Here is a 10,612-nt window from a genome sequence, read left to right as displayed (position 1 = left end):
CTCGAGTCAGAGGAGACCAAATGCTCATGCTTATGGTAGAGCCTTTGATCATTGCAGCCAGCCAAGACAATGAATGACGCTGGGTATAAGAGTCGTGTGCTGTTATTCCCAGGCGCAGGACCAGAGAGTCAAGATACACGGAATCAGCTACGGGCTTCACATTTCATCATGCTCATGCCTTGCAGGACAAAGAGATGCCTGGCTCTCCAAACAAGCCCATTGGCCCTGTCCTTGTACTCCATACGATGCGAAATCATTGCATCACCGTCACTTGTACAGATCGAAAGGCCTCCCATTCGAATTCCAGTATGACGGTCACCACGTATCGCCATAATATTGGGGGACTGGCTGTATCCAACCTTATTAATACTATTCCGCCGTTATGCTCCAAATGTAAACATACAAAGTTATGGGCCAATCCAAATCGAGTGAGCATCCCAACCAGCTAATATACGCAGCCGCAACATTGCACCGACGCCAACCGGCTTGCCTAGTTCCACAAATATCATTCACCCGTCATGAATCTATTCGCCGATAGTATCTTGATGGCGTCGACAACAGGATGAACGGAGTGCTATCGACGGCTGAGGTGGTCTTTTTGAGGACGCTGTCGTTGTTGGGAATCCCAGTACTTTACCGGGCGATACCATCAAGTCCGTTAAGGGCTCCGACAATATCAGTGACGGGCTTGGCAATGCCGCCGGCAGATCCCACGGGAAGAGCGCCAGTCAAGCCGCTGGTGGTGTCTCGCTTTTGTTTGCCGACAACAGAATCAGCACCAACTCCCGTAACATCTCCTAGGTGTCCAAGACTCTCGGCGATGTCAGTGGGATCAAGGTTCTGTCCGATAATGGGGACATTGTCTGTGATGTCGTTGTGAGAGCCAACGGTGCCATCCCTCCTCTGTCCGGCAACACCGGCAATGTCAGTGCCCTCGACAGCACCGGTGAGGCCCTTGGTGAGACTGGTTACACTGCCAAGTAACGTCATCGGTGGCATCTCTCTTGCCGAACCCGGGGACCGCCTTGGTAAGGCTGCCGGCATCAGCGAGTCCGCCAACACCGCCTGGAATGGGGAGACCCTTGGTAACGCCCTCGGCAACGCCATCAAACAAGCTTCTGGTGGCAGCCCTCTTTACACCATCGGGAAGACCACCTTGTTCAGGATCTACAACGATGGGAAGTGCCGGGTTGGTGCTAGGAAGATGTTCAACGCCGTCAGTCAAGCTACCGGCGTTGATGGGCGCAGCAAACGAGGTGCCGTAGAGGCAGGTAAGGAGAACAAGGCAGACTGAGGAGTGCATTTCTAAATCGTGGCGAGTAAGTGTATAAACGAATGTATGGAAGATGACAAGGTGAATAAGGTGAATGAATGGCTTGCCGAAAAAATCACAATAAACTTGGAGGATACACTCCGCTTGTTGCAGCAGCACGATCAACATGTTTTTATAATGCGATAATAGGGGCCTGCATATGCTCTATGGTGCCATTTTCAGCCAAATTGGATGCTAGACATTGCGACAGAGATGCTAGCTCATGGTAACTCTTTTGGGAGAGATCGACAACAAAGCCTCTGGTATTTCTAGGGAGTGATACTCAGTTATATGGAAATGTCTCAACGACGACAATGGACGGACAGGCAAGGGTAGCCCAAGTCGGCCACTAGCAGTGCTCGAGCGCACGTCGTCGTGAGTGCCGGATTATTAAATCGTGTTGATCTACGGAGTACTCCGTAGCCTCCCTCACATCAAATGGAGGCACTAGATGATGCAGGCATGTCTTCCTTCTTATCTCCTCTTGCACGGATCTCCACAAATGGACAATCAGGGATAAAGGTGCTGTCGATATGGCTGGATATGCCAAAACCACCCATCTCATGTTTCCTTGTCGGATGGCAAACATCATCTGCCGCCCCATCACCAACGGTTCCCAATTACTCCGTACCGTCTCCGCAAGCATTAAATAAACATAGTCATTGCTCAGCGACGAAGGCGCTAGTATGTGAAAAACAGTGAGTCAGCAAGAAAATACAACGTCGTCTGAGACATTGCGAGGGAGCATGAATCCCCGTAAAGCCACGATGTCATTCTGGGGGGGAGTTGCACTGGTGTGTTTTTTTGTAGATTGCGACACGGCATGTATTCCCCCTTGCGTTTTGTCTGCTTTTCACGACGGTGATTTTAGCGCCAGGCGTGAAATGACGGTGCCCAATATCATAGCATCATGACGGAGTCTATGCGTCTGTTTTCTACAGGTGAGGAAATAACTCTGGTGGCATCGCGACGCTATGACGCGACTTTTTAAAACATTTCTCAGCTTCCAAGGAAAGAGAAGCGAGGTGTGTGTAGATGCGCTGGTCGGCCGGCCGCGGCACGATGTGATTGCCGAGATGGAGGGTGCTTTTGGCGGTTTGTGAAATGTGATTGAGGCTGTTTCGAGGCAGTGAGGCCCGGTTTGTGATTGAAAACACGGGCCCTGTGATGTTGCTCTTGGTGTTTCTTGCTCAGCCCGTTTCTAACACACGACGTACAATATAACTAACCACTAAATGTTTAGCCAGGTGTGACATTACAAGGTTGGGTTATCAGTAAAGTCGTGTACTAACACTTATTTTTTACATTTATTGAATTATATAAATAAACTCTAAAAAAAAAATAATAAAAGTAAAAGTATTATTAATATTAAATATCTTCAGTTTTTTAATATAATATTTTTACATTATTTATTTGAATTCTTATAATTTCATTTTCAAGTAAACTTGACATTAATAAAATAATACTATACTTACTTTTAGGTACTTAATTTGACGTGTAAAACCCACTATATTCTATGTACTGTTAGACCCACTACACAGCGTTCTATTGGGCTTTAAGCCCCTGTGAGTTCCACTGGAAAGTCACTACTGGCTAAACTTACAGTGGTTGGATTGTATGTACACGCACAAGACGGCCCACGTGTTTCAAGTCGACTTGGTCGTCATCACGGCACCTGTATTCTACGAACCACGTATCCTCCAAATTTGTACAAGTCATCCATCATCTCTTCCACCGCGCGCCAGCAAGGCGTACCGCTTCAAATGGCAGCACCCCGAGAAACAGCCCTCCGCCAGCTTTAACGCCTCCCAAATTCAATGCTGATCCATGTACACAAGACACATGTGGCATGAGTACAATGTCCCCCAAGGTCGATGCGTACCGCGGCATCCTTGTTCGCCGATAAGACTTCCAGAAGGGGAAAGCCGCAAGGATTCCATCTCATGACATGCTTCTCAAAACATCCGATCAACCCGGCCTCACACACGCAATAAAGAGCAGCAAGCGGCATAAACACGCCCACGACGGCGAGCAGAAAATGTTCGTCTTCTCCCCGCGACAGCCAAGCAACCCCAAGCCGCCATGGCCAGCGACACGACACCGCAATGCCACTTCCTCAAGCTGCCCCTCGAGCTGCGTCTCCAGATATACGCGCTCCTCCTCCTCTTGCCGCCGTACTCCAGGCACAGCATTCGCCCGGTGCGCATCCACGCGGCCGTGCTCCGCGCCTCTCGCCAGATCCACGCCGAGGCCTGGCCCCTCCTCTACACCAAAAACACCTTCCTCGCGCATCCGTCTCTCCTGACGTCCTTTCCTCGCCTGCGGGAGAACTACCCCCCCGTCAAGGAGCAGGCGGCCGTCTCAAGGATCCGCCGGTTCCGTCTCCTCATCCGTTTAGACTGCGACGTGCTGTTCACCAGGGAGGAGGCGGCCAGGGCCCTCTCCCACATGGACGAGGTGGTTGTCGATGTGTCGCAGGCCGTGTTTCTCGGCGCGGGCCGCGAGAACCTGCGCGTGCTCGAGGGCGTGAGGGGTGTCGGGAGGGCGTTTATCCGGGGGAGCACGACTGGCTTCGAGGCGTACGTGGACTGGCTGACGGGGATGATGGAGGCGGACAAGGGGCACGTTGCCGAGTACGCAGATGGGTGACGGTCACGTATGCGTCTAATATGCCGGGAGCACGAGAAGAGGCGGGTGTCTTGCATAAAAGGCACAGCGGTAGGAAAACAAACACAAGACATCTTATCCAAGTAGTCCTGTTAGAACAGGTTTGACGCGGCGGACAGAGGGCGCCGGGGAGACAAGGGGGGGTTGGGAAGGTTGGGAAGGTTAGACACATGCTAGGACCGATGATGAAATGACGAGAAACGAATTATACTTTTGCTCAACATCTTTTGTTCCAGGGGCCCGAGATTACCGGCATGTCAATAGGTAGCCTTCCCCCTGGGTCGGCTACCACGTAAGCTGCGTCTAGATGCCACCAACACGCAAAGGGAACATCAAGTTATTTTCTCAATGCAAATGATAATACAAGCATAATGCAGGCATCGTGCAACACAAAGGGAATTGAAAAACGACAAAAATAAAAGGCCCCAGGCACAAACGCGAGACAAAGCCGGCGATCATGCAACGAAACGACGTTGCAAGCGGGCAGCCAACTCCCTACTCGCACGGCAAGTCAAGCACCGATGCACCCCGACTCCAATGACGACGGCGACGAAAAAACTAGCCTTCTCCGACCAGGAAGCTACATGGTTCCCCCAGCCGTGAGCCGACACGGTCTGTGTCTGCGGCGGTGCAGCGGCGCGAGCATCGGGACGAAACGTGAAAGAAAACATGATACTGTAAATCAACCCGTTAGCAAGGACATTTCAAAACACAAATCATTGAACAAGACGACTTTGTTTGGGAAAAGATGGAATTTTGACAGCCACGTCAAGACAAGATGGAGAGGCGTGTTTGACGGGGGCAAACGGGACGTTATCCCGCGGCCAGCCGAGAAAGCAAGCCCGGACGACGGCAAGAATAGTAGCCCGTGTGAACTGCCGAGGCCGAATATGCAAATGACCGTCTCTTTGTTCCTCCATCTCGGCAAGACGTGGTGTCAGGATTCAACGCTGGGCACACGCATACGAGGTTCCAAGACTCTGTTGGAAGCCGTGAGAAAAAGCGATTTGAAATTGACAACAACAGAGGCGGACAGACAGAAAGCAGGGTGTAGGGGGTAGATACTACCCATGGGCACATTTGCAAACCGTCAAAGCTGGCAAGTTGCACACGACAGACGGAGGGAGGACAACGGGCGGCAGCGATGCCCCCAGCATCGTGGAAGCAGCGCCATTGTTGCCGACGGGGACATGTAGGCCGGTGGGCAGAGTATATGAAAGGAGTCCGGCCCGTTTGACTCGCAGGCAGAGCAGTGCGCGCGTCGACGTAGAACCAGCTACACGAACCGACGTGGCCGCCGCGTACACTGCCGTCAGGCTGCCTCGCGGTCTCGCTGGATTTTTCTCTGGAGAGCCGGCATCCCCACGAACAGGAAGGCAATAAATGCCACAATGAATACACCGCACGCGCAGGCTTGAGCTCTCGTCGACCATGTGCAAGGGTTCCGCGAGCACCTCCTGGGGGCCTGGTCGTCGGCCGCTTTCCCACCCTCGTTTACCACGGCGCCGTCCATCGTCGTCGAGCTGTCCGGGCCTGTGAATGAAGACGGCAGAAAGACTAATTCACTTGCGGTCAGCCACACGGCTATATAAACCACGAGAAAAAGACGAGTGGACAAACGGACCCCCCTTTGTACGGCGGGTTTCACACAAGGCGAGAATGGGCCATGCGTACCTTTTTGAAATATCGCGGCGTCGGCCAAAAATACGCAAGAGACAGAGCCCCAGGCTCAGTTGGGTTTCAAAACTGAGCCCGCGTACAAGAGGTATATCACAAGACAGACAAGCACGAGCATCCCCGTGCCGACCAGGGACGTCCCGATAATGTAATCCAGCGGCTTGGAATGCGGGAGCAGCTGGAGCAGACGCATGGGTGCATTCAGTAGCGCAGCAGGCGTCGAGGCACCCGAGTATTTATGTTTGAAGGCGCCGTGGCAGAACAGCAGCAGCGATTTCCGTGAATGGGACGCTGCGTGAGGCGCGTGGACGCGGGCGAAACGGGGACGTACAAAGAGCCCCCATTGTGCCGTCGGTGGAAGGTAAAGGGTGGTTGCCTTTTTTTGGGGGGGGGACATCTACAATCGTCACCGATTTACTGGCGAGGCCCTAAAACGCACAAAAAAGCATCTTGATCCGGGGCCCGAGTGCGTCGGGGGGGTGAGCAGTGCCTGACGAGTCAATGGCGTCTTTTAAGAGGAAGCTTCATGGATCATGTTTTGAGGACTGGGCTGCGTTGCTACGGCAGTCACATGAGGAATGCTCTTCGAAGCATTCTGTTTATCCTTGCGGTCATGAGATTCCGACACAATCCGGCCGAGCGTGTGGCTGCATCTTGCTCGTCTCGCAACACCACGTCAGAACTGTCTCGGAGGGACACACCGTGTGCCGGCCACAATGGCATGAGACGTCCGGCCTACGTTTTTGTCTCGACGGCCATATACGTGCAGCTCCCAACTCATCATCACTGGCCTTGCAAATTCTTGCATCTGGCTAAAAAAAAAAGACGGCTAGTCGACGAATACAAGGGTGCTCAATTTCTCAGCAGGTCGCTCGACGTTATTGCGGAATACAGCCGTACCTTTGACCCTTGGCCACGCCTGTTGATAAGTACCCTCAACCTCGTCCCAGCAATACACAACCGTCCGTCACACACAAATCACCAAGCCAGACACAGGGGAAGGAATGAACATATCTAGTCTATCCTGTATCGTCTAGCAAAGAGCTCGGGCTCCCCGCCCTCTTCCCTCTTTTTATCTAACCCTATGCAAACCGGCCGACATCTAGAAAGAATCCACGCCAGCTTCATCTATCCAGTGCGCAGCCAGCCCAAGTCCCTGATTTCTCGCTCCGCCTGTCCGTCGTATCAGTCGACATAGGAGATACCAAAGAGAAAAAATAAACTGCAAAGAAAGAAATACACGAAAAAACAATAATTGTGCTTTAAAGCTGGGGTAAAAATCAAACGCAGGATGCGCCACGATGCCAGTGCTCCGCCCAAACGCCTCGGCTGATGCAATGCCGATCAAATGTTTCCCCGTGGGGAAGTTGACACCCGTTTCGAGTCTGCCAGAGTAGAAATCTGCAAACACAAAAACTCCAGCGAGGTTTTCAAAGTCTGCCAAGTGCTGACGCTCAGGTGAACAGCTATGCTTTTTTTTTTTTTTCCTTTTTCATCATTTTTGTCTTTTACTGAGCTGCGCCGCCGCCACCCATCACCTTGGGCAACGACTTCCAGCGATTCGCGTCGGGAATCTTGGACCGGCCAAAGTCCTCGTCCAGATCCAGGATAATCTTGAGGGCGTTCCGGCTGCGGGCAAACGGCGACGTGTCGAGGGTTCGGCTCTTGGTCACGGCAGACATGACGTCGCCCACGCCAGCCAACTTCTCCTCCTTCTTGCCGCCGGGCATGGGCAGCAGCGTCTGCAGGACTTCGTAGGCGGCGAGGGTGAAGCCGAACTGAGGAGATGATCGGAAGATTCGAGCGGGACCACCTTTGAAGAAGGCAGTGAAGCCCTCCTCCTTCCAGATGGTCTTGGCGGCGTGTCGAAGACCCGTGTAGGACGCCTCACCCTTACGGGCTTCCACCTGCAGACGCGTCTTGATGACGTCGCATGGCGTGGTGAGGTAGGCGGCCGGCATGCCGGCAATGGCACCCGCAGTCAGAAGCTGCAAGACACCCAGCTTGTTGGCGGGTGTCTCGCCAAAGAAGTCCCTCTTCAAGTGGCTGTACGTAGGGAAGTAAATGGCTGAAAAGGGAACGTCGCGCAGCAAACATGCTGATGCTCCCTTATACAGGCCAACCAGACCCAAGTTACGCACAATCCACATGGCCGATCGCTTGGGTGTGCCTTCAACAGACTTGGCAACCTCACCCTGTACTTGCAGTCGAATCTTGACAATCTCGAGGGGATTGGTGAAAACCTAGGGCAAAATTAGCCTTTTTTTTTTGCCGGAGCCACTTTGCAGTTCAAGAGATGTATAAAGAAAACTTACAACTTGACATCCACCAGCACTAGCACCAGCTAAAATCTCAGCACTCACGGGAATACGGCCCTGCTTGTCTGTGAAATAACCTCGCACCAGATCGTTGACAGTCAGCTTGATAGCCTTCTCGGGAGCAACACCGACAAGCTGAGGCAAAACACCCGAGTACAAGCCGCGGATGCCCTCATTGCGGAACACCTTTTGGAAGCAGTCAATCGAGTTCTTGTATAACCGCTGGCCAGGCTGTGCGCCACGCTGGTTCTGAAGACGAGTCTTGACCAAGTCAATCGGGTACACCATGAAGGCGCCGAAAGCACCAGCCACACTACCCAGCGCAAAGTTGTAGGTCGACTCCAGAATGCCATGGAAGATGGAGGCCTTTTTGGTCACAGGAACGGACGGCTCATCAACATCGTACATGGGATTTCTCCACGAGGGGTCGAGAACCTTGGCAAAGTCTCTCAAGCCCAGACGACCCGAGGGCTCGTCAAGACTGGCAAAGTGGAAGAGGATATCGGCCTCCATGGGCGTAAAGAGAGAGAACCGTGTAACCCTGGACGCCTCGTTGACAAACTCGGCACGGGTAATCTTGCCGTCTGAGCTCCTGGAGATGGCCCGCCGCACAATGAGCTCGACTAGATCCATCTCCTTGATCATGTTCTGGAACGCACGGACGCTGGCGTAGGAAATCTTGCTGCCCGTGGTAATGTTGCAAAGGGTGTGCAGATTGGCGAGAATGTGGTCGGAAAGCTTGTGCTTGGAGGTCTCGAGAATGATGCGCGCAAACTCCTCGGGCTCAATGTAACCGTCGCCGTCCTTATCCAGCAGCTGGAAAGCTTGTCGGATGCGCTCGCCCTGCAGACCGCGCAACATTTGTGAAAACTGAGGGTAGCTCAGGTTATGGCGCTTCTTCTTGCTGCCAATGTACAGCTTCGCCCACTCACAGTCCCAGTCGAAGGGAATGTTGTCCGGGCCCTTGTTGAGCTCGTAGAGTCTGCGGAAGTCGTCGTACTTGACGTCGCCGGTGCGGTCAACGTCAAACAGGCGGAATGCGATTTCGTACTCGGCATCGGGCTTCATGAGGAGGTTCTCAAAAACGCCCCAGTCCGCCAGACTCAGACGTCCACGGCCCTTGTTGTCTGCGACGCGGAAGAGAATTGAATACTGGTCTCTTTTGATTTTGTGCTGTACCAAAGCTTCGTGTCAGTAAAACCCGGGTCAATGGCGTAGAGACAAGCTTCTTCGAGACTCACATAGTCCTCCGTCACTGGCGCAATGGCGTTGGTGAACTCCTCGGGCCCCATGTACAGTTCGCCGGTCTCGGGGTCCTTGGCGGCATGGGCATTGAAGCGCGCCTTGCTCTGCGCCGACAACTGGTGGGAAGGATCTTCAGGAGCACCGCTGCCCTTGAGGGTCTCCTTGACTACCTCCTTCACTAGAGTGGAAGGACTCGCCATGGCGAAGTATTAAAAAAAAATGTATGTTGGTTGTATATATTCGAGAATCGCAAGCCAAACAAAAAAAGCACCCGCTTCGGCCGAGGATATATCGCAGACCGTCGTCGTTGGGGGGGTGGAGGAGGACGGGCCCAAAAAAAAAAAAAAAAAAAAGGACAACGAAAAGGGACAGAGGCAGCAAGAGGGCACAGAGGTCCAGTTGGACACCAAACACTCGATTTGATCGAGCCTCGCCGAGTCACCAGATAACGAGGTTGCACGAGACAAAACACAATAAGGCGCGCGTGCTTTGCGAAACTAAAAGATCAGCGGGCACCCGTTTCGTTTAATCGTCGGCCAAGGGGGTGCAGTGGTTGCCTGTGGTGCCTTGATAGCCTGGCTGGTGCGGATTCGGGAGGACACGGGTCACGTCCACAATTCGTTGTTTCCAGAAACTGGGGCGGCGCAGTGCGGACCCCGAGCTCGTTACGAGAAAGGTACGGAGTACAGAGAGCAAAAAAAAAAAAAAAAAAAGAAGGGCCAAAAGAGAGTATTCCCAATGCAATAGGGAGTCTATCGTTGACTGAAAAACTCGTGCTGTTGTGCAATACTGCAGGCCCGAATCGCAACGTCGCAAACTTGGGACGACGGAAAAGAAAAAAAAAGTTTGCCGTCTTCAGTCTCGCCTCAGCTGCTTGACTCAATTGAAGATGCGGCGTCGGCGGCCAAACATCACTGGCTAGTCGCTCTCGGCCACAGCGGCAAGCGCCAGGGGGTTCGCAGGCGGCCGTTCCTGCCATCCTCTGCGTTTTCCGGGTTAACATTTCTCCATGCACACAAAAGTCGCCGCTTACTATACCTGTATGCGCCGTGGCGGTCGGGCGGTCCGCGGATTCCATGTGATGCGGCCGACAATGGCCGGGCCGAGGGTCGGCACGGAGAACATTCAACCTGCAGTTGTTACTTTGGTCCTTTGCACCAGATGGTTCATGTCAATCAATTACTCTCTTCCATCCGACTAAATCAGGGGCCCTGATGTCCATTTTGTCCCGGTCCCGTCCCGGTGCAGGGACTGCATGACAAGGTGTGGCCGCCCGCAGCACACAGATCAGATAACCCAAAAAAAATCGAATGCTAGATAAAAATAAAAAAAAGAACAACACACGTTAGCCGCGCACCCGTCGCGCCACTCCATCGTCAAGAATCCCTGCCCT

At 53.0% G+C, this 10,612-nt stretch overlaps 4 protein-coding genes across 4 annotated transcripts; 1 reads left to right on the top strand and 3 right to left on the bottom strand.

Annotated features, from left to right (window-relative positions):
• Positions 1 to 633: 633 nt before the first annotated feature.
• On the bottom strand, positions 634 to 1,107 carry J3458_003643 (uncharacterized protein; the record flags this gene model as incomplete). Its single annotated transcript, XM_007808638.2, has 1 exon — positions 634 to 1,107. The coding sequence occupies one exon, from the start codon at positions 1,105 to 1,107 to the stop codon at positions 634 to 636; it is 474 nt and encodes a 157-aa protein (XP_007806829.2).
• Positions 1,108 to 3,394: 2,287 nt separating this feature from the next.
• Positions 3,395 to 3,961, top strand: J3458_003642 (uncharacterized protein; the record flags this gene model as incomplete). Its single annotated transcript, XM_007808639.2, has 1 exon — positions 3,395 to 3,961. The coding sequence occupies one exon, from the start codon at positions 3,395 to 3,397 to the stop codon at positions 3,959 to 3,961; it is 567 nt and encodes a 188-aa protein (XP_007806830.2).
• A 1,082-nt stretch (positions 3,962 to 5,043) lies between these two features.
• On the bottom strand, positions 5,044 to 5,412 carry J3458_003641 (uncharacterized protein; the record flags this gene model as incomplete). The annotated part of the gene is made up of 1 exon (XM_066117876.1): positions 5,044 to 5,412. The coding sequence occupies one exon, from the start codon at positions 5,410 to 5,412 to the stop codon at positions 5,044 to 5,046; it is 369 nt and encodes a 122-aa protein (XP_065977668.1).
• Positions 5,413 to 7,164: 1,752 nt separating this feature from the next.
• AGC1_1 (mitochondrial aspartate-glutamate transporter agc1) lies at positions 7,165 to 9,419 on the bottom strand (the record flags this gene model as incomplete). Its single annotated transcript, XM_007808640.2, has 3 exons — positions 7,165 to 7,899; positions 7,972 to 9,147; positions 9,216 to 9,419. The coding sequence occupies 3 exons, from the start codon at positions 9,417 to 9,419 to the stop codon at positions 7,165 to 7,167; spliced, it is 2,115 nt and encodes a 704-aa protein (XP_007806831.1).
• Between the last annotated feature and the right edge of the window lie 1,193 nt (positions 9,420 to 10,612).

This window comes from Metarhizium acridum, assembly GCF_019434415.1.
Source record: "Metarhizium acridum strain ARSEF 324 chromosome Unknown scaffold_13, whole genome shotgun sequence".
NCBI lineage: Eukaryota > Fungi > Ascomycota > Sordariomycetes > Hypocreales > Clavicipitaceae > Metarhizium > Metarhizium acridum.
The sequence above is the reverse complement of the archived record's forward strand: the minus strand, read 5'-3'. Positions and strand labels throughout refer to the sequence as shown.